The sequence below is a fragment of the Podarcis liolepis genome, assembly GCF_965112155.1.
Source record: "Podarcis liolepis genome assembly, chromosome: 3".
In the NCBI taxonomy this organism is placed as follows: Eukaryota; Metazoa; Chordata; class Lepidosauria; order Squamata; family Lacertidae; genus Podarcis; species Podarcis liolepis.
In genome coordinates, this window is record NC_139557.1 from 105,740,410 (window position 1) to 105,763,900 (window position 23,491).

At 47.2% G+C, this 23,491-nt stretch overlaps 1 protein-coding gene and 1 long non-coding RNA gene across 13 annotated transcripts in view; one reads left to right on the forward strand and one right to left on the reverse strand.

Moving 5' to 3' along the window:
• LOC310703018 overlaps positions 1 to 10,729 on the forward strand; it is a 429,179-nt gene extending 418,450 nt beyond the window's left edge. The window contains exon 2 of the long non-coding RNA XR_014523897.1: positions 8,099 to 10,729. This is a non-coding gene — a long non-coding RNA (uncharacterized lncRNA). The remainder of the gene's footprint in view (positions 1 to 8,098) is intronic.
• Positions 1 to 23,491, reverse strand: part of KLC4 (kinesin light chain 4) — a 62,419-nt gene that overhangs the window by 1,688 nt on the left and 37,240 nt on the right. For 4 of the 12 annotated variants that reach the window (XM_083494420.1, XM_083494421.1, XM_083494419.1 and 1 more), the window contains exons 11-15: positions 22,715 to 22,782; positions 21,516 to 21,624; positions 18,445 to 18,603; positions 2,056 to 2,180; positions 656 to 713 (exon numbers count right to left, since the gene is read on the reverse strand). In XM_083494420.1, the coding sequence (XP_083350546.1) occupies positions 656 to 713; positions 2,056 to 2,180; positions 18,445 to 18,603; positions 21,516 to 21,624; positions 22,715 to 22,782 (519 nt within the window). Of the gene's footprint in view, positions 1 to 655; positions 714 to 2,055; positions 2,181 to 10,084; positions 14,067 to 18,444; positions 18,604 to 21,515; positions 21,625 to 22,714; positions 22,783 to 23,491 lie in introns of those variants that run through there. The other 8 variants (XM_083494417.1, XM_083494416.1, XM_083494418.1 and 5 more) reach the window with 4 other exon arrangements.

Here is a 23,491-nt window from a genome sequence, read left to right on the forward strand (position 1 = left end):
TTGGACCCGTTTCCGAAGAGAAAACAACAACTGGGAGCCGCAAAACCATTGCGACATTTAAAACAAATATATCTCCGGAGCCACGATCTGACAGTGGGCGGGAAGGTGACGTCAGGACGGTGCGTGACTAACGCATGCACCGCCCCCATGCGACGTCACAGCCAGTACAGCGCCCGCCACAGTGAGGAGTGTTGGGGCGCACAATGCGCCTCCTCCCCTCGCTAGTATCCGCCCCAGAGCCGCAGCAAAGATGTAAAAGAGCCACATGCGGCTCCGGAGCCGCAGGTTGCAGACCCCTGCACTAAACCAAGCATGGTCTACTTCTCAGCAGCAGCATGGCCAAAAGAGCAAAGTGGCCTAGATCTGCTCTCTGGGAGCTTGCATGACTGATGAGCCAAAGTTTGGCTTAGAATTAGGTGCGAACTGAACCACTATGTTTCCTTCGGCACTTAATCCAGACTATATCCCTTCCAGTGGTGATACCAATACCCATGGGAAACTTACACATTCTGACAGGTTATACTTTTCACCTTAGCTGATCTAACTCTCTTTCCCTGCACATTGAATATTTTTTTTGTCCATTTGCAGTGACAGAAGGAGTGAAAATAACCTGCAGCTAATGCTGTTTTGGGAACATAGCAAATGGTGCTCTCACCTGGAAGGAATCCTCACTGGATTTATTCAGGTAGTTCAGTGATGCTGCCCGTTTCATGCTAAAAAAAAGTAAGAAAAAGATGTTTCTTTTTCCCCAGAGTGGCTGGGGAGGCCCAGCCAGATGGGCGGGGTATAAATAATAAATTATAATTATAATTATAATTATTATTATTATTATTCCATAGCACTGGCTACAGGCATACTCTTTTCATTCATCTGGGAATACTTTGGGCAAGAAATCTTGACTAAACTTTTTCCACTCTATGTCAGAGAATATCCCTTTGCCACATATCAAATTAGATATCAGTGTCCTCAACATGCTGATGATACCCAGCTCTTTGTAACAACTGACTCAGGAGATGCTGTGCAAGCCCTAGCCCAGTGCCTGGACTCAGCAGTGGGCTGGATGAGTGCCAAAAACTGAGTCTGAACTCTTCCAAGATGGAGGCACTATGGGTGAGCAGTTCCTGAGTCTGCTAAACTGGAAAGGTTCCTACTTTGGGTGGGGTCAGTCAACTCTGGAAAAGCTAGGTTTGGAGTTTGGGGGGCACTCCTGGATCAATCTCTATCAATAAAGGCTCAAAGTGACATCTGTAGCTAGAGGTGCCCTTTACCAGCTTCCTTTCTCAGATGAAAGGAAGTTTGGAAAATATACTTTTCTCATGTGACATAAAGTGTCTTTCATCAAGGGTAATGCAAGGTGGTAAAGGTAAAGAGACCCCTGACCATTAGGTCCAGTCATGACCGACTCTGGGGTTGCAGCGCTCATCTCACTTTATTGGCCGAGGGAGCCAGCGTACAGCTTCCGGGTCATGTGGCCAGCATGACTAAGCTGCTTCTGGCAAACCAGAGCAGCGTAAAGAAATGCCGTTTACCTTCCCACCGGAGTGGTACCTATTTATCTACTTACACTTTGACGTGCTTTCAAACTGCTAGGTTGGCAGGAGCAGGGACGGAGCAATGGGAGCTCACCCCATCGCAGGGATTTTGATCGGCAAGTCCTAGGCTCTGTGGTTTAACCCACAGCGCCACCCACGTCCCATGTAAGGTGGTACAGACAATAAAAATGGCTGGAGGTGGTTCAGATGAACATTTCCAAGCCTGGGACAAAGTCTCAGCCTTGCATGCTCCCTCCTCATGCACAGTGATTCTCCTTCTCCTCTCCTGAGGCAATCCACAGTTTACCATTCAATCCTAACCAGCAAACTATGGTACAGCCAATTTTTTTTTTTTAAAGGTCTTTAAGAAAGCAGGGTGCAGGTCTAGAGATGGCAGCTAGCTAGATGCAACAGCCACAGCAAGTGTATCTTACCGCGGATTTTTGTTTCCTGCTCTGAGAGCCTTTTACAAAAAAGGGCACAGTACAAATGCTTTAAGCAAACAAATATGCAAGCCTCTTACTTGGTGTTCCTTGGCTCCAGCGGGCCATTCCCCTGCAGTTTCTTGACCAGCATTTCACTGCTTCTCCTGATCACATCCCGAATCTTCCCTAGAGAACCGCTGCGTCGAAGGGCACCAGTGCCATCCTGGACAGGAAGACAACAAATGGCAATCATTGGTGAGATGGCGTGTGAACAGTGACTCGTCCAGAGAGCAGAAGGAAACGGCTCCATGCGATTTGGAGTCAGAACCTAAAGGCAACCTGTTAGTACAGAGGTAGAGGATCTCTCCCTTTTCCTGTCTGGCAACAATAACTGCCAGTATCAAATGGGCTGGTGGCCTACACCAAAACAAGCCTATGTAAATGGACATCAGATTTGGAGGTATTATATACAGTGGAACCTTGGTTCTTAAAGGGCTTAGTTGACAAACAAATCGGCTCTGGAATGCTGAAAACCCGGAAGTAAGTGTTCCGGTTTTCGAACATTTTTCAGAAGTCGAACGTCCAACGTGGCTTCTGCTTGAGTGTAGGAAGCTCCTGCAGCCAATCGGAAGCCGCGCCTTGTTTTTCGAACGGTTTCGGGAGTCGAACAGACTTCCAGAACAGATTAAGTTTGAGAACCAAGGTACATTGTAAAGCAGAGGTAAAGCACTCTAATTCCAATCAGCTCCAGCCAGCACAGACCATAGTCAGGGTTGACAGGAGTAACAGGGCCACACATTTCCCATCTCTGATTTGAAGAAAAGTGTGGCAGAGGTTTTCTGGGACTGTACCAACTTCAGGTTGCAATTGGGGGCTGCACATGTGAACATTTCCCCGTGAAAGGGGAGAAAACTAGTAAAAGATTTGGCCTGTTCTTTCCCTTCACATCCTATTCTATGTTTCCATCCGCTGGGGGATAAATTGATTTCCCTACCAGCAGCCTGTACAGCACAGTCCAAAAAAAGTTGGGTGTGTAAAACTGAACTTCACTTGCATACTGAAGAATACACTCTTTTTAAGAGAGTTCCTTCTTCTCAACAGACAAATGCATCATTTGCACACAACAGAGGCTGGCATATGCTCTCGCTGCCATGAATCCACGCCTAGATAAACACAAACAATGGGCATGGCCCACATATAGGCCTGGGAACAAACGGAAAAGCAGTGTGTGTCTTGTGCGTGAGTGAGAGACATTTATTGAAGTTATGGCTGAGTTGCAAAAATTAACATGGGCATTGTTTGCCGTGACCACCCAGCTACCGCAGCATCACTAAGTCCTCACAGCCATGCATATCCGCTGTGTGAGCAAGAAATTACGCCCACCGCTGCTCTCAATTTCTCTCATGCAAAACAGATTCAGTGATGGGAACGGTCACCAAAATAAATGTTACCTAGAAGGCCTTATTCTGGAATGGTATGTTACTTAAAACAGAATTGTTGTTACGGCTGCTACAATTTACTACCTGCCCTTCAGCCTAACACGTCCCGGGGCAGGTTACAATTAAAACACACCATTACTATTAAAACACAGTATTACATATACACCATATAGACCACATCTCTAATGTGAGCACTTTGTGCCAGGAACGATGGTTACTCAGAACATCCACACATGTAGAAAAAGGAGCACGCACATACACAGAGAGAGGATTTCAAAGACATTGGAGTATAGTAAAGTTTAGATTGCCACATGCTCAGCAGCTACAGTCCTCCTATGCAGCTAGAACTATGAAGCCACACTCTTGAAGAGGTTGTCATGCAGGAAATAGGTGTGCATTGCACCCTGAAGGAAGACTATCAGAAGAGACACGCTGGAGCACACTAACCGTCTATCTAGTCTGTTTTCCATAAAGGCTAGCCAAATGTTTCCGTGAGGCAGGACACTGTGATTTATTACCATTGGGGGGGGGGGAGGGCAAGAGACTGTTGCCTGCCATTTTCCTTTTACCCTATGGGCAATCGGCACTGTCAGAAATCACGCCACCAAGTCATAGTTGCTGCATGCAAAGATCCAGGCAAACATCTCTACATTTTCACTCCTGTGTGAGTCAAGTTTACTTCTCTCTTCGGTGAAAGTTTGTGACTCACTGAAATCCAAACTTCAAACCAGATACCCTGGTTCAGCAAGAAGCTGCAGGATATGAATAGCCTTGATCTAGATCACTGGTGTGGCCATGTGGCTGGAAGATTCAAGGACGAAGAAACATTTGAACATTTCAGTCTAGTATAGTGTAGTACAGTATAGTATCTTTTTATTTATTTGCTTGGTTTGCAGAATACGGATAGACATCTTTTCAAAGTCAAGCACTGCTAGTTGTTGCTTCTGTTTGTATTACTTATCAGTAAAAAATAATAATAATGCAATAATGCAAAAAGCAATTTTTTATTCTGAATGTGTACCCCAGATAAAAAAAGTTTGAGAACCACAGATCTATATCTATTAGTCATGGATATATATATATATTTCCAAAGGTCTCCTGCCTCTTAATAGTCCCTATTCCGAACTCAATTTCTCTATCCCAAATTAACCCTTGTAATGTTCCTGATTTTCAGGTGTTTGTGTCCTCGATTTGCCTGCATATAGTGGTAACTAGAAAATATGTCCATTGTTTGCCAGCTGCCTTGCATGAAAGCAGAATTAATTAGATCTCTTAATGAAGGAGGTTGGGGAGGGGGCAGCAGTCTAGCCTCATTTTAATGCAAGAGCCTAAATATCAAGCTTGCTTGATGGGGGAGGGAGGGAAGAATTGCAGTTCTTCCCCGCTAACCCCCCCCCCCCAGCTCACAATCCACAGCTCTGGGAACAAAGCCTATGGGAAATGGTACTAAGAGCTTTCTATGTTTAGCCTAGAGGAGAGACAGTTAAGGAGTGACATGATAGCTGTCTCCAAACATCTGAAGATATGTCACGGAGAAGATGGAGAAGGCTTGTTCTCTGTTGCCCAGAAGGCAGGACTGTAACTGGTGGGTTAAAAGTGGATTTCAGCTGAACAGCAGGTGAAAATTCCTAATGGCCTTTTCAACTCCATGACTCCCACTTACAACGCCCCCTCCCTAGCCCTGCTTTGCATCTGTGACATCTGCAAGCACAGAGGGACCACTGTATGCTTCCTGAGTGGTAGAAATGCTGCCACCTGAAATGGGCGACTTGGGAGCCGTTTACACTTTTCACCAGGTCCCTGACAGCACCGCACAAGGGGGCAGTGGGAAATTACAAAGACAGCTCTGAGCCGCCTGGCGCAGAATCTTCCCAGTGACGGGCACCTGTCAGGGCTCGATGAGAGGTAATTCAAGGAGAGGTGGCTCTTGTGTAGGAAGTGGCCGTTACACAATATGGTCAAACCACTGTATTGTTGCAACTTAGGGCCCTGACGTAGGGACGTGGGTGGCACTGTGGCTTAAACCACAGAGCCTAGGACTTGCCGATCAGAAGGTCGTGGTTCAAATCCCCACGACGGAGTGAGCTCTCATTGCTCCGTCCCTGCTCCTGCCAACCTAGCAGTTCGAAAGCACGTCAAAGTGCAAGTAGATAAATAGGTACCACTCTGGCGGGACGGTAAATGGCATTTCCGTGCGCTGCTCTGGTTCGCCAGAAGCGGCTTTGTCATGCTGGCTACATGACCTGGAAGCTGTACGCCGGCTCCCTCGGTCAATAAAACGAGATGAGCGCCGCAACCCCAGAGTCTGCCACGACTGGACCTAATGGTCAGGGGTCCCTTTACCTTTACCTAAGGCCCCGACGTAATTTAAGAATACTGACCCAAGATGTGCAGAAATAGTTTGCGGTTGCCCTAAGACAGAGGTTGCCAACACAGCACCCACGGGCAGCAGGGCATCATGTGGCATCTGCAAAAGGCCCCAGTAAATATCCCCTCAAAAATCCATAATGCACTGTTCCTGCTCAGTTCTTGTTTGTACTGCTTTCTCTCCTACAATGAATGTGCCCCCTTAAACATGCCTATGTTACAGGATAGGACATGAACCCTCCCTTCCGTTCTAAACACAGGAGAGGTGCAAAAAATGTCTGTTATTAAGTATTGGCTGATGCAGGTGCCTTTTCCCCATTGATAGTGAGGGGGAAGATGCCTGCAAAATTTGGTGTACCTGTCTCGGCTCTTAACGTGTGGCAGCCATTTTGTGTTATGCCGCAACCACCATTTTGTGTCTTGTCACAAGCGCACCTGCATGGCAGCCATTTTGCGGAATCTCATTTCTGTTATGTGTTTTTATTTTTGCATTTTTATGCCGTGAACCGTCCTGAGATCTTCGGATGAAGGGAAGTATACAAATTTAACAAATAAAACAAACCAGTTCTCGCAGCACTTTCTCAAATTACCAAACATGTCCAATGGCCCAAAAAGTTTGGCAACCCCCGGCCTAAGTTCTGCTGCAGGTAGGGCATGGAAGAGATGCATGAAGATGCCCTAGCTCAGGGATGGGAATCTTCAGGTGCTTCTGAACACCATCCCTGGCCATGCTGGCTGGGACTGATGGGAGTTGACTCAAACATCATCCTGAGGGCCACACATTTTACAACCCTGCTGTAGCTTATAGGGAGGCTCTACAGCACAGTTTATGCCACAGAATGTTTTTTTTCCTGGCTATGGACACCTGCTAGGCTGCATTGCAGATTCTCTGGAAAGCTGGATCTTTCATTGAGGTCTTCGCCAACTATGTAACTTAGTGTTGTGGGGACATCAACACCTATAAATGCCAAAGGTGTTTGTGGGCTGGGTCAGGACTTGATACCACTCATGGGAACTTTTTTTGTGAGTATTAACACACACAGCAGCAGGCTATAGTTTGGATAGGTGTTGGAAGGTCTGGAAAAAATGGGAGTAGGTGCTGGAGTTGTGAAAAACCAGTTATCTTGACTACCTTCAGAAGGCAGTGATCTACCAACCCCCCACTCATGTACTTTTCAGCTAAATAGATCTGTTAGTATAAACTGGATTCCAAACTCTGTGGAATATTCCCACAGATTTGGGCATTCCCACTGGCTTTATTGCCCACAGCCATTCACCCAGTAACTCCCAGGCTCCCCCTCCAATTGTTTCAGAAGGGGAAGACCCCTGCTATAGAGAGGGCAAAGGAAGCTCAGGAAAGATGCAACCAGCTTCTTGACTGGCTATGCCACAGCAAACAAACCTTTCTTTTCATTGCCATTGTATTTGTACAAAACAGCGTGAATGGGCCCCATGGTTGTACAAGATGAGGTATTGTTTTTTGCTGTAAGTATGCTCCGTGACCATTACTTGTAAGCTCCTGGAGTTTTGTAACATTTCATGTTGGGGCTCAGTTTTGTCCTGATTATTTGGAATTGCTTTCAGTCTTTCTTCTGCAGCTGTGTTTGGCCTTGAGAATACCCATGTATGGCATGGGCACCGTTCATCAGCACATTTAAGGATTTATACACAAGAGCTGATCTTTTCCAGCTTTATAGCCCAAGAGAAGTCAGGTGTTTGTTTTTGCTCACAAGAGTTCCATCTGGCTTTTACATGCAAACCTCTTAAGTACTCGGATTAGAAGCACATAATTTCATTAAATCCTTCCGCAATGTTTGAGCTAGCTGCCATTGTAGCTCACGTTAGCTTCATGTTGATTTTCGTCTCTGCTTTACTGAGCTAACAGTTGTATGCCTTTCGACTCAAAAGTGAGGTCCACTGGGTTCAAGTGGCTTATGCCCAGGTAGCATGCACAGGAACTCTACTGAAAGCTGCAATCCTATGTTCACTTACTTCGGAGCAAGTCCCATTGAAGTCAATGGCATTTTACTTCTGGGTAGAAGCAGGATTACACTGTGAGGCTACGGAAAAATTGGCCAGGTTTATTATATATTATTTGTAGCCACGTAGCAGGTGGCTTCAAAAGATGATTAGACAAATTCATGGAGGATAAATCTATCCATGGCTACTAGAAGCATTAGCTATGATCTGCCTCCACAGCTGGAGGCAGTAATCCTTCTGAATACCTTGTGCTTGGGTCCTACTTGTGGGTTTCCCACAGGAATCTGACTGGCCGCTGAGAAACCAGGATGCTAGACTAGATGGGCCATTGGCCTGAATCAAAAGGATGCTCCAGATTTCCTCCTAGGTACCATATGGGTCACCTTATGAGTTGAGCTAAGGGGACCATTTACATGGGATGGCAAGCCAGCCACATGTTGGCATCAAACAGGAATATGTATTAAGCAGAGAATAAAGAATTGGGATTCATCTGTAAAGGGACAGAATTGAAAGCAGCACAGGAACTTCAGAGCTTCCCACAATCGAAGGTATGTTTAGGCAAAGGTCACGCAGGGATCATCCATACTTACCTTTTGCCTCACATTTTCTAGGCCCAGGTCCACACTATAAAGCGCATGGTCAGAGTCCATTTTTTGTTTTTGCCTTGGCACTTTTACCATGAGAACCCGCTCTTTATCGCCAAAATGGAACAAACGGCAATTCAGGTTTTCCGTGGATTGTTTGCTCCAATTCAGTGGTAAAGAGTATGCATTTGCAGGGAAAGCACTGACCCCTGACCGTTAGGTCCAGTCATGACCGACTCTGCGGTTGCGGCGCTCATCTCGCTTTATTGGCCGAGGGAGCCGGCGTACAGCTTCTGGGTCATGTGGCCAGCATGACTAAGCCACTTCTGGCGAACCAGATAAGCGCATGGAAACACCGTTTACCTTCCCGCCGGAATGGTACCTATTTATCTACTTGCACTTGGTTGTGCTTTCAAACTGCTAGGTTGTCAGGAGCAGGGACTGAGCAACGGGAGCTCACCCCGTCGTGGGGATTCGAACCGCCAACCTTCTGATCAGCAAGTCCTGGGCTCTGTGGTTTAACCTACAGTGCCACCCGCGTCCCCTTACTTGCCTTAGACCTAATTAAAAACAAAAACAAACCTGGGCTCTTCTTATGGTCTTTTGATGCCAGCTATTTTTAAAGGTCAACATTATCAGCCTCTGGTTAACTAGAATACTAGATATAAACATAGTAAATAAAGTCAAGAATGCTTGTTCTTTAGGCAGGGGCAGTCAAATGTGCTGCACACCCCCAAGATTTTTCCACCATTTCACCTTACAAAATGCAAAAAATTCTACACCCTACCCCCAAATTTAATGTTTTTGATAGGATATCTCACATATGATGCTTCTCCCATCAATACAACTCCGTGGTAGGAAGAACTTTCCTGGTTGAATCCTACCAACAACTTAAGGTCAAAAGAATATACAATCTTACTTCTTTACCCTGCCTTGTGTTTTTAGAAAAGCAGACAAGAAATGTTTTACTGATGAGCTGATCCAACCTGGTATTCCCATCATGAACATTATTACAAATGAAACTAATATATCCCAGTTCTCCTAAGGGAGGAAGACTCATTCTTTTTTCCCTTGGTGGGCGAAGCGTTTGGGTGACTGAAAACATTTGAGCAGTTTTGCTTTGCTTTATACTCCTCAAATATTTTTACTTTCTTGCGGTGCTGGAGTACAGTGATGCCTAGGAAGGCACAAGGACAGGTAGGGTAAGCGAGAGAGACAATATAGTGCAGGAAAGTGGGAATGAATTCAGGTCCACTGCTGAATTACATGCATGCTGCTGTCCTGCAGCAACGGTTCATGTTTTATTATTCCTATAAATGCCTGATGCAGCATTTTCCCTTAGAGGTGCAGATTCTCAGACCCACTGAACCTTAGACTGTATGGGTAAGCAATAATTCTGAACAAAAAAACAACAGGTCTTCTTAAAGCTTTCATTTTCCCCTTCTGTTTGACAGAGTGACTTTATACACGGTGGCTACTGCACAGGGAATAGCAAATCCTTTCCGCTTACTTGCTCCATAATAATCAGTCAGTGAGTCACACACACACACACACACACACACACACACACACACACAAGCTTCATTCATACTTTACACGCGTACCTAAGGCCAGTTTGCTGCCTGCTTTCCACAACAGAGCATTTGCAGCGTGTAGAAGCCTATAAAGATTTGCCCTTGGAGGAAAGAGACAGCAATTCTCTTAAAAGAGTAAGAAGAGCGGCGGCATGGTGAAAAGAGTCACGGAGAAGAAGGGGATCAGGTCCTTCTGCCTTTAATTGGAGGTAAATCAGTTCACAACATTAAAGGAAAGCACCAAGTATGCGCCAAAGGCAGAAAGTAGAACACACTTTTAGCACCCCCAGCTAGTGCTATTTTATTTTTATTTTTTGAAAAGGCTTGTGGACAGCCCCAGTGCAAGGCAAAATGCAGAGCTGGGCAGAGAGCTGACCGAGGCTCCGTCGCTCTAAGGGGAGGCCCTGGAAGCAGCTTTCCAGGACGGGCTCCAGAGGCATCTTCACAGCATCCTGGGACAGGCTCCACCTCCCCACTCGGTGCAGGGCAGAACCACAACCAGGTGTAAAAGAAGCATCAATAGGTTCTTAGCAACTGCAGCTTGCGTTGTCTCTGGATGGGTTGGTTACACCTCTCCCTACCGGCTCCCTTTATGGGGAGGCAACAGCTGCCATGCCCCAGACATGCATTAAGCTGCCCCTTTTCAGAATCAGACAGGCAAAAAAGCAAAAAAGTTCCGCTGTGGCTGCAAAGGACTTCCCAAAAGGAGGCCCAAGAGGCATTTAGGCCCAAGAGCCTTCAGACTGTCCTGCCACACAGCTCCAGCCGAGAGCATCCTTTCCGGGGCAGGCACTCCCTTGACCTGCATCCTGCCTCCAGCAGCTCCAGCTGCTTCAGAAATAACAGGGCAATAATGGCATACTCTTAGGATTCAGTTCCATCACTCTATGGTTATGGGCTGCTGGAGCAAAAAGGGTGCATACGTCTTACCTAACACCTAGCCCTAATTCTAATTTATAAACGTTATCTAGTCGCCGTCTTCTTTTAAAGCCAGCTATACTCACGAGAACACCAAATCACATCAAAAACAGCCACAAAAGCTATGCATGGGTAGGAGAGCTGAAGGGGAAAAATTCCCTCACACCTGCATGCCTTGAAGGAGGATCAAAGCGCCTGACTCCCCTTCAGAAACATAAAGGAGTTATACGTCCAGCACCAGTACAAGTGATGAATTAACTGTCTCCCTTAGAAACCAGAGCCCAGAAAATTCCAGCGCCCAGATTTCCCCTCAGACATTGCTAGACCCTCTGCGCCAGGGGTGGAGAACTTCGGCCTGTGGGCCAAATATGGCCTGCCAGGCTTTCCCACTTGGCCAATCGGCTTCCCCCTCAAGTCCTACTCCCCGCCTCCTCCACAGCCCCATTTCCACTGCCTCTCAGATGCTCGCTGCGGATTGGTTGAGCAGCGCAAGGGGGAGGGAGATCGCAGGGAAGTTAGGTTTCAACCAACCACCTCCCCACAACCCTCGTCTGTGTGAAACAGCTGAGAAGCGGGGGAACCAGGCCCACCGAGCTGGCAACGTAAAAGGGAGCTTGCTCTCTTCCTGCAACACTCGCCGGCTTGGCTTCTTCACTGTGCGCTGAGAAAGGGGGTCCTATTCTCAGCGAAGAAGCACAGCAAGATGAAGATGCAGGGATACAGCATCGTCCCCCTGCGTAGTCAACTCAGCCCTGCCTGTTTGACTACAAGAGGGCAGGCAGGGGAAGTGGGTGGATGGAGGGAGGGAGGAGAAGGGTGACAGAACCAGGATAGTTTTTTGAAGTGAGTGAATATGCAGAGTGCGTGGAAATGCATGAATGCTCTCTGTGTGTGTGTCCTTGCTCTGTCCAATTTGGATTTGGCCCCGACCAATACTGGCCGTGTAGGTTTCCATGATGTAAAATGGGCCAAAAAATAAATGCTCTGCATGCAAGTGGACTTCTCTCCAACACTTCCCCAGACTTTGCTTTCTACTCAACAAATCCCTTCCGGTATTCTCTCCAACAACGTGCCCTTTTTCACAGTCTACATTTAAATCCCCACCTCATTAAAAAAAGAAAAAATAAATTCTGACAACATACTGCAAGCCCCGCTGTACGCCCCAGTTCCCAAGGGAACTCTCTCTCTCCTCCTCCTCACCCCAAATGGCTCTCTCAGCTCCCTACAAAGCTACACCCTCATATATTCAGTGGCATGGCTGCCACCAAGGCTGAAATCTTATGTGCCTGGGGATAAGTGCCAATGAGCACAGTGAGACGCGCTTCCATATAAACATGTAAGACTGCACGTCTCTCCCACACTTCCACTGTACACTTCCATGCTCCAACCAGAAATTCCCTTCCCCATCCCTTAAAATATTCCCCAATGCCCCATCGCAATGGGCCGACCTACTGTCACCTTAAAACCGAGGCCTTCTATTTCTGCCTGCCTCTGCTCCTCGCTGTCTTGCATGCAAGAGCCTTAGATCTCGGCCTTTTTATACAAGGATGTGCAGTTCCAACCCTCTCTCCCACTTGCCTAGCCAGGCTTCTAAAATAAGTAGCAGCTACAATTGCTACAAACACACCCATTTGGTGTGGGTTTCAGGGTGGATTTTGTGTGTGTGTGTTTGTGTGTGACATTTGGCTGGGACCTTGGGATCTCCAGTGATAAACCACAGCAAGGTTAAAACTTTTACATTCATGACAATAAATAAAAGAGATGCAAATATGCAGTCCCGTTTCGCCACCCCCACCGCACAACAAGAGGAGCGGCAACGAAGTAGAGGCAGTTGAGTCACCCTTGTCTGCGATTATCCCTCCTGTTGCGAAAAAAAAAGGAACTGTGTGAGGAAATGTTCCTGGGTTCAGAGTCCTAGAGAGGCTGTTTCTTCTGAAATGCAGGCGTCTTGTAGTGCTAGACTGGCAGGGGAAGTCCAGACCAAAAGTCTAATCAGAGGGGCCAGTACTGAATAGGCCATGAAAACGCTATCCATGACGGTTGCAGCCCCTCTAGCCTACCCTCCTCCAAAGTCTCCATGCCATACAGGAGACGGACTATGCCCAGCTCATTTAAAACAAGGTCCTCTTTAGGAAGTCACATCTCACGCTTCTGCCTCTCACACTTTTGCCCTGGCATGTCCGTCAGTATTTTTATTTTCATACAATGTGCCCCATTTCTCTTTCTTTACCCTGCAAGAATAGGCTAAGAGGATCCATCAGCAAGGAGAATGGACACAAGCCTGAAGCTTCTTCCATCTCCATCTGGACAGGCCCAATCCCTATGAGAAGGCGGCTGCAAGGCCTTTACCTGCGGCATACAAATGCCATTTAGGCATCCTGGACATGACCAGATGAACAGGAAACGAAAACAGAGCACGGAACAAGGATGGGGGTTATTGGACTACAACTCCCATCATCCCTGACCCCTGGCCATGAAGGCTGAGGAACACAGCAACATCAGGAGGCCACACACTCCTCATCCCTGGCAAAGAGTACAATTCGCCCATCTCCCTAACTTTCCCTGCCATCCGAAGCTACGGGTGAGAAACACACATATCCCAATGTCTACCCTGCCTCCCCACCATCTGCTCTGGCTTCAAGGGAAAGTGGAGGGGGAAGGAGGCAGAGAGAAGGGCAGGGCAGGGTGGGAGGAGAGCTAAAATGGGAAGCAGAAAAATCTGAGTTATGCTAGAAGGCAAGGAGAGGGATGGTGGGAGACGGTGGAAGGAAGCCAAGAGGAGGAGTAGGACAGAGAGATGGGCAGCAAGGACATCTTCAGACTGCAGAAGACCTTCGTCGAGGGCCCCCGTTAAGACACAGGAAAGAGAACGGAGGAAGTCACAAGGAGTTCTGCCAAAGTCCTGCACTGGCGGAGGGGAAGGGGTGGGGCAAAATGGCGGATTCGTGGAGTTTCTTCCTGCTCTCTCTTGCCGGTTGACATGGTAGCGGTAGAACCAGGGTGCAGCCAGCTGGACGTTCCTCTGCGGGTGCCGTTCCACTCCTCGGTGCCCGCCGGGTTGGGGTTGGGGACTGCCGTGGAGTCCTCGCCAAGGAGAGCAGGAACGGTGGAAGGAGGGGAGGGGTGGCTTGGAGGAAGAAAGCCAGAAGGGGCGGCACACAAACATCCGGGCGATTGTGGTGAAGGGGTGGGGTGGGGTTTGTGTGTGTGGTGGTGGGGAGGAAGGAGTCTCAGGAGGCATTTAAGCCTAGTGCACAGAGAGGAGAAAGACAAAATTTTACAAGGCCATAGTGAGGATGCACAACAACCCCAAATGAAAAGGAGGGAAGGGAGATACAAGCCAATGGTACAAGCATGGGGAGCAAACGACTGCAGGTCCGTGGGGTGGGGAGAAAATCACACAGCTGCCCTTTATAATCCTCACAGAACTCTAGCCCAATGGTTGCCATTAATTTGATTTGAACTGATTTTAGAATGAATAGATTTCAGAATGCTGTATTATTTTACTGTTGTTAGCCGCTCTGAGCCCGGCTTTGGCTGGGGAGGGCGGGATATAAATAAAATTTTATTTTTATTTTTATTATTGGTGGGTGAGGGGCAAGGAATTTCCTCGGGCAACATGCGATTGGCTAAAGGGTGCTTCGAAATATTCACGGCATAGGGCTTTGCTTAGTCATGGGACCTCGGGGCAGTAACCAGACCCTTTGCCAATCCTGCTTTCCTCTGAATGTTTTGGACTACAACACCCATCAGCCAGGGTCTGATCGGTATTGTAGTCCAAAACATTCAGAGGATGCCAGGGTTTGAGAAGGCTGCCTAGTGCAAGGAAGAAGCACTACATCGCAGTTGCATAAATGAAGTCTCCCTCAGTTATTCCAACATCTCTTGCTATTACCAGTCTAATATGGAGGGGGTGGGAGGGTTTACAGGGGAAAGGAAAGCAGGGGGAGTGGGAAATATGAAAGGACATATTCTGTTTCTCAAAGAAAATGCTGCTCCCCTGCTCCTTTCCAGAATCCATCTCCTTGACCCCGTGAGCTAAATGGATTGGGTTACATTTAACGTAATGCTAAGCGGATCGTCCTGAGAATTCTGGGAAGCACTCTAGAGTACATGCTCGGCTCATGAGAGATGGTGGGCAGGCTAGCAAGGCCTCGCATTTGTCCAACGTAAACAGAGCGCATAATTTCAGTGAGAATGTTTTAGGACGCAACTGGTGGCAGTGGGAACCCTGTCTTCCAGAATCCAGAATCCAAGGAAGCTCAGTTCTCACCGGAATACAGTTTGAACTGAAAAGAAGTATGGCAGTAGCAGGGCTTAGTGCCTTATCTCAGTCAGTTGTTTTTAAGATTCTAGGGAATTTGGGCAGCTGCAAGTTTCAGCCCTTTTCTGGAGTGGCTCCTTAGGCTCTCCATCGATAGCTCTCAGATGGCCCTGCCTCCATTCAGCTGGAGAAGGAAGTTCTATCTGATCCATGTCACTGGCAACCCTTTAAGGCTCAAGCAAGCTGATCCACCATCTTGAACATCTAAAGCAGGGTTTCCCAAACTTGGGTCTCCAGTTCCCATCATCCCTGAACACGGGTCCTGCTGGCTAGGGATGATGGGAGTTGTAGTCTAAGAACAGCTGGAGACCCATGTTTGGGAAACCCTGATCTAAAGAAACATGCAATGAGAGAGGGAAGGGTTTGTAGCATAAGGGTGTGGCCTCTGCAGCAAGAAGAGCATTCAAGAATATAGAAATACTACTGCAATGTAGGCTCACAGTACAGACATGACTACAGAGGAAACCAGCACCTGAATTACCGGCTCTTCCTCAGGGATGAAGCCCACCCTAAGCCCTGGAGATAGCTATATAAAAGATGGGGAGGGGGACAGGCAGTCCTTTTTTCCAGGAGGTGGAATAGATCAGAACTGCCTTCCTCAAACTGATGCCCTCCAGAAGTTGCTGGACTGCAGTCCCTGTCATCCCCAACATTTAGCCATGCAGGCTAGGGCTGATGGGAGTCTGACAACTTCTGGGGGGCACCAGGTTGGGGAAGCCAGCCTCAGAACAAAGGGTAGCCCCAGTCATAGCTTGCAAGGGACACTAGTCTAAGAATGAAGACAAACGCAACATTTGAAGAGCGGAAGGAAGTGATTTGAAAGCGCCCTTTCCAGACTAAATACAAAACGTACCACTGAAAAACTGGCGCCCAAGTTGTGGAGGAACTGGCCCTCAAGACATCCTATCATCTATCTATCTATCTATCTATCTATCTATCTATCTATCTATCTATCTATCATCATCTATTTATTTTTTTAATTTATAAATTTATATACCACCTTCATCTTCCAAGGATCTCAGAAATCATCCATCCACCTTTCCCTACAATTCCTGGAACGGTTTTGGAACTCTTTTTAAAAATATTGGTTTGTGGGGTTCTTTGGTTAAATGAAGAATAAATGTATATGGCAGGGTGGGTGGGGAGAGAGGAAGATGAGAACTTTTGCTAATTCTTCCTTCAACTTGCAACCCCCTATATTTCCTGAAAATCTGTGGTGGAATCTCCGGACCAAAATGGTGCTGGAGGATACAGGGCTAAGGGGGAAATGGTAAACAATTAACGCCCCCCCCCCAGTCCAGTGGAAGTCTCCACCGGATCACAAGACCCCTGTATTTGATGAGGTGGTAGGCTCTCCCTTTGCATGACGTCTGAGAAGAGGGGAAGGCTGATCAGGTGATTGTTCAGCTAGCTAGACTGTACGTCCACAATGCAAGCTGCAAATCACAAAGCTAGAATCGCATGGTGGGCGGAGGGGAAGGGGGCCTGTGACTGCTCTTAAAATACCACGTCCGTCTTCATTCCAAGAGGGAAGTGTCATTCTCTGAAAAAGTAAAGAACGAGGACTTAAGCCTTTTAGGATTAGGGAGTTTTATACACTCCTTTCCCCCCAAGTTTCTATGGGGTCCTGGCATTCTTTTACAGTTTTTGTTCACGTACTGCCTTTTAGGTACAATCCACAATCAAGATTGCAAGACACCTTGGCGCTGATTGGCTGTCATGGCAATGTGCCTGCGATAGATGGGGGATGGAGAGGCGCATGCAAGCAAGCGAGCAGCTGCAGAGAGGATGGAGAGTTGGAGAGTTAGTGAGCGATGGAAAGAGTGCAAGTTAAATGTAACCAAAGCATTAAAACAATGGGTCGGTAAGTCCCTCCTCATCCTTCATCTAGGTCAAAGTCCTTGCTGCTAGCTGCATCTGATGGAGAACCTCAAAGGAACAAACATGCTTAAAGGCTGCATTGAGGCAAGCTACGTATCCTCACACACCTTCCCCAACTCGGAGTGGGTACGAAACACACTTCTCCCCAAGCCAAGGAGAGACAACAGGTCTAAGCACCAGTCTTCGAGACCCAAAACCAAAACCAGGCAGAGTCAAGATGCTTTTCGTGAAGGCTCATATTCTTCCACCAAATCTCACTTGTTACATAGATATAGTAATGTTGCCACTAGCTGAAATCTCTTAGGATCCTGCTACTCGCCAGAGACGATGTCCCACCAGTCCACCCAGCCCCAAGCACTCTGTTAGGAAACAGGCTGCATATAGGAAAAAGCTAAATCCTCTTGTTGATAAAAGACCAATCCAGGGGTCAACAAAGGAGGAGGAGGGCAGAGAAGGAGGTTACCTGCTCTAACTCATACAGTGGTACCTCAGGTTACATACGCTTCAGGTTACACACTCCGCTAACCCAGAAATAGTGCTTCAGGTTAAGAACTTTGCTTCAGGATAAGAACAGAAATCGGGCTCCGGCGGCGCGGCGGCAGCAGGAGGCCCCATTAGCTAAAGTGGTGCTTCAGGTTAAGAACAGTTTCAGGTTAAGTACGGACCTCCGGAACGAATTAAGTACTTAACCAGAGGTACCACTGTACTCGCCTATAGAAAATGCAGTTGTGGTGTGTTTGTGGCCTCTTGAAACTTTGAGGTAGATATGCCTCTGAGTCTTCACACATTCATTCCAGTGCCTCTTGGCATGTCCTTCAGATGCTGAACACACACACACACACACACACACACACACACACACCACACACGTATACACACATACACACCCTACCCCATAAACATCCATTTTCCTCGATGGCGGCAGCCCTAGGACCCTAACCAAAACAAAGCCCTTTACGCTCTTCGCTCCGAGAGCGAAGTTATCTCCTGGGAAGCGAAACAACCTTCTTTCCCTCCCCGTCCCTTGTCCCTGCAACAGATCAGGGGAGAGCAGCACCGTAGGATGTTAGTAGAGGAGATCAAAGCACCTACAATCAGTGGCTTCTGCTCTTACTTCTGCCCACTCCCCCACCTAAAAAAACTGGGGGACGGGAGGTACTACTTTCTGAGTTGAGTGGTGAGAACTAAGATGGGAAGAGCTCCCTTCCTGAGTCTGGCTACCCGGCAATTAAGAGGAGCGGGCAGGGAGCATGCAAGAGGATGGATGGAGGTGGGCATGCCACGACAGGCCATCAGCTCCCCGAGACGGCAGGGGCAGCAATTGGCGGACAAAAAAGAAAGAACAGCTCTGGGTAGAGTTTGCTGCCCTCTGCCTCTCTCGGCCGGGCTAGGCGGGTCTTGATGGTGGACTTGTACTTACCCCGTTCCATTCCACGCCCATACTCACTTCCTCGCTACCATCTGTGGCGCTCTCATACTTGACGCTGCCCCCCAGGCTGTCTCGGCTCCTCCGCCTCTCGGAGCCATCGCCCTCTTTCAGAATCTCTACCACCTTGGTCTGGTTAATGGGGTCAATGCCCTGCAAGGGGACAAGCACAAAACAAAGAGACAAGGGGGTTGGGGTGGGCAAGGGAAGCGCAGAGCCCCTCAAACGTTTCCTAGAGATGTAAAACACTTCATTGCTTCCTGGCCATTAACACGCCAAAAGGTCATGTGTGTTTATTTTTTTCTGGTGGCGATTTTGGGTGGAGACAGGAAGGTGTTCAGGAAGGAGATTGGAAAGACTACAGAGTTGCCCTTTCGCTTCCTGGATCCCACCATTGTACGCATGCCAAGTTCTGCACCAAGACACTGGCCACATTTGCAGAATCAGATCTTAGCTTCCTAAGCCAAAATATGCCTCTTTATTTCCACTTCGCTCCTCCCTTCGCGTGAGTGAGCAACCCAACTTTTCAGCTAACATCTGAACTAGGAAACGATGGTTAATGGCTTCAACACAAGTTGGGGTATTAATTTAACTTTAATTATGGCTTCATATTCTGGCTTGTTTGGAAGCCACTGATCATGAGTGGTCTTCAACTAAACTATCCTGTCAGTGCAAGGATTACTGCTACCACTGCAGGATTCTTCTCCCCTCTGCATCTCCTCCTTCTGGTGCACCATGCATCCCACCCAAAATCTGCTCCAGAGTACTGGGGGAACCCCTAGAACAGATTGAGGGCATTTAAAGAGAAGCAGGGGAAGGAGATGGATAAAGTTCCATTGCACAAGCACAAATCCTTGCAGCTTTTGAGCTATCTACTTAGTGCTATGCTGAATACAACCCCATCTCCCACCTCGGTTTAGATGTACAGTCATACCTCGGGTTACAGATGCTTCAGGTTGCTTTTTTTGGGGTTACGGACGCGCCAAAACCCGGATGTACCGGAATGGGTTACTTCCAGGTTTCGGCGGTCACGCATGCACAGAAATGCTAAATCGTGCTTTGCACATGCACACAAGCACTGAATCGCAACCCATGCGTGCGCAGACACGGCACTGTGGGTTGCGAACGTGCCTCCCGCACGGATCATATTTGCAACCCAAGCATCCATTGTACTGGGAAGCTATAGCTGACTAAGGTTTCCTGGCTTGCTCATTGGCTTGTGTGAAGGGAGGGGAAGAGGAGGAACAGAGGAGGAGCAAAGGTGGCTTTATGCGCCTTCTTTATATCTTGACTTTCTAGGAACATACAAAAACAGTCCTCCTGGATCAGACCAAAGGTCACGAGGTTGCCTACATGGCGCTTGCAAGCACCCATGTGCCGCACAGGGTTTCCCGGGTGCCCTCAAGGTCTGCTCCCCAGTCCTTCCACTCGTTGAAATTCTACTGCAGCTAAGACAATATGTACTCACGACTGTTGCTCTGGTTTGCAAATGTGCCTGGGGGCCCAAAATGTTAGGTGACCCTGAAGTCCAATCCTATCTCCTATACCAAACAGATATCCCTGGAAAACCCACAAGCAGGAGAAGAGGTAAACAGCTTTCTTCTACTGTTTTCCCCAGGAAGCTAAGCTGAGATTTGGTTTTGTGAACATGGCTGTTGCACAGCTTGTATGGATTACATACACATTTTTTATATATGCATATATTTGCCCAACACACATCTTTCCCCCCCCCCAACTTTTGTTATTCGGGGGTGGGGCACGGAGCAATGGGACAGTAACAAAACCCTCTTCCTCCATCACTACATAAACTTTACCAGACATTGCCCACACTTCCATAGCCATAACGCAAGCATAGGCTAACTTTGGCCCTCCAGATGCTTGGGCCTACAATTCCCATCATCCCTAGCTAACAGGACCAATGGTCAGTGATAATGGGAATTGTTGTCCCAAACATCTGGAGGGCCGGAGTTTGCCTAGGCCTGCCATAACGGCTAAAAAACTTGCCTAAAAAAAAAAGAAGCCAAATGTTCTCCAGATGCTGAATTCCACAGTCATCTAAATGATCCAGTTGTGAAACACACTGAGCTTAGCTCAGCTCCTGGCAACAAATGACTAGAACATCAAGATGAGACCATCAAGAACATCCAAAGTAAACCGGGGTAAAAATAAACATACATACAAGGAGTGTTCCTGAAACTCTTCCATTTCATGCTTTCGAGCAACTATATGGCCTGGGCACAATTCTATATAAATTCATTGCAGTCCAACCAGCTGGACAGATCTACATTAATGATCTAAAGCACATTTTCTGATTAAGCAGAACTTTTCCAAAGGAGTCATCAAGCACTTGACAGGCAATCAATGCATTTATGCAATCAAATCTTGGACTGAGATATGAATGAGCTCCGTGCACCAGCACACAGCTGTTCTACTCCTTCGTCAAGTCAGGATGCCACAGTTAGCTTCCCATTACGTCCAAACTGGGAACTATGGCTAATGGCTTCCCAACAAGCCAATGTTGTAAAGCCATGAACCATAGCTTCAAGTTCTGGCTTGGTTTTGGAAGCCATTAACCATAGTTTCCTGTACAGACATAAAGGGAAATTATGGATAATTACAATTACCCAATTTGCTTTCCTGTAAGGAAGCAAAGCAGCTGCTTACAATTGCATGAAGCTCATTCATACTGCGGCTTAATAAGACAAGATTTTATTGCCTGAACCCAGAGAATGTCAAGTAAATTATTTCGGCCGGATTCTATAGCCTGCTGCAATTTCTTTTGCTGATGAAGTGGAAGGATCCTGAAAAAAAAACACATCGAGCTGCAACTTTCTAGGAAAAGCCACACTGACAAACAACTGGCCACACCTTCTCAATCAACACCAGCAGGGAACTTTATAAGGGCATTTTACATATTTGATGACAGCCACTGGTTTAGGCTCCACCGTATAAGCCTTAAATTGCCTGGCAAATCTAAAAATCAGATGAAACACTCAACTTTTGCTTTCTTCTCCCTAGAGTTCCCTTTACGCAAGAAGTTGTTCGTGGGGTGGTGTTGGCCTTACCTGTCTCCGGGATCGCACTGCACACTCTTCCAGCGTTTCCGCAGCCTCCAGCTTGCCCTGACGCCTGTACAGTGCGCCCAGGTTTCGCAGAGTGGTGTTCACTGTGGGGCTAAGGAGAAAGGGAAACACTGAAGCCAGCAGTCCTTGCTTACTATGGCAATACCTTGAACACTGAGCCGCCCTTGTCTACACACCTCCCACTTCCCGTGACACTGAGACTGCTTAGCTGAACAGTTACAGTGCTACCTCGGGTTAAGTACTTATTTCGTTCTGGAGGTCCGTTCTTAACCTGAAACTGTTCTTAACCTGAAGCACCACTTTTGCTAATGGGACCACCTGCTGCTGCTACGTTGCCGGAGCACAATTTCTGTTCTCATCCTGAAGCAAAGTTCTTAACCTGAGGTACTATTTCTGGGTTAGCGGAGTCTGTAACCTGAAGCGTATGTAACCTGAAGCGTATGTAACCCGAGGTACCACTGTACTACCCAGCAATTACATAGAATACTGCTACACAAGGAAAGAGGTACTTGCCCCTTGCTATTAGGCCCTAAATGGGCATATTCATATTAATAGAAGAAGTTTAAAGCTAAAAATAAATAAATTGGGTGGGATCTGAAACTACAGGAGGCTTTTGGATCCAGTGGATACTTCTGCTAAAGGAAAAGGAGAAGTGACTTTTGTCGATTTGCCCTTCCTGCTGTATCCCCCAAACTCTCTGGAGCCAATTTTCAAGGAAGGAGGTGCTCTGAAGGTGGGGGGGGGGACTGGAAAATAATAAGCTCCCATTAGTAAAGCCACCCACTGGATCAAAAGCTGTTACAGGAGCACTTGGGCAACAATTCAATTCAACCCTTTGAGTCACGGAAGGACGGGGTTTTTTCACTGGTGGAACCAGTGTTGTGGAAAACTCTTCCCGATAAAATATGAAGCCCCATCAATATTGGCGTACCACTGGCTCCTCTCTAAAGAAGGGACCTCCTGTTTCAATTGCTGCTTTATTGTTGTATTGTTTCAATGGATTAATACATATTAAATATTTTGATGAAATTGTCTTATTGTGCTCTTTAGTTATGTGTGCTTATTTATCTATAATTAAGCTTAATACTTTTAAATCACTTAGAAGCCACCTTGGCAAGTAAGTGGCATATTAACTAATAGCTGAAATAACAAGTAATAAAGAACTCCTGAAAGCAACTTACCTGCTGACCTTGCATGCCTTGTACCAGCCACCATACTCTGCATATGCAATGTTTTCTCTGTGCTTGCTCTGGAAAGAGAAATTGGGGAGGGAGGGAGGAGAGAAAAAAGAGAAGACTTTGTTAGAATAGTCAAAGCATCAGTGCACTGAAGACCATGGCTGGTTTGTTTGCCTCTGCTTGCGTGCCTAGCAGGGATAAAAAGATATAAGCTTGTTTGGTCCCAGTTACCTTGCCGCAGTCACCAAATTAAAAGACGCCTGCTTCTTGGGAGAAAAGCAATGACAAACCTAGACAGCATCTTAAAAAGCAGAGACGTCACCTTGCCAACAAAGGTCCGTATAGTTAAAGCTATGGTTTTCCCAGGAGTGATGTATGGAAGTGAGAGCTGGACCATCAAGAAGGCTGATTGCCGAAGAATTGATGCTTTTGAATTATGGTGCTGGAGGAGACCCTTGAGAGTCCCATGGACTGAAAGAAGATCAAACCGATCCATTCTAAAGAAATCAGCCCTGAGTGCTCACTGGAAGGACAGATCCTTGAAGCTGAGGCTCCAATACTTTGGCCACATGAGAAGAGAAGACTCCCTGGAAAAGACCCTGATGTTGGGAAAGATGGAGGGCACAAGGAGAAGGGGACAACAGAGGATGAGATGGTTGGACAGTGTTTTCAAAGCTACCAGCATGAGTTTGACTAAACTGTGGGAGGCAGTGGAAGACAGGAGTGCCTGGCATGCTCTGGTCCATGGGGTCACGAAGAGTCAGACACGACTAAACAACA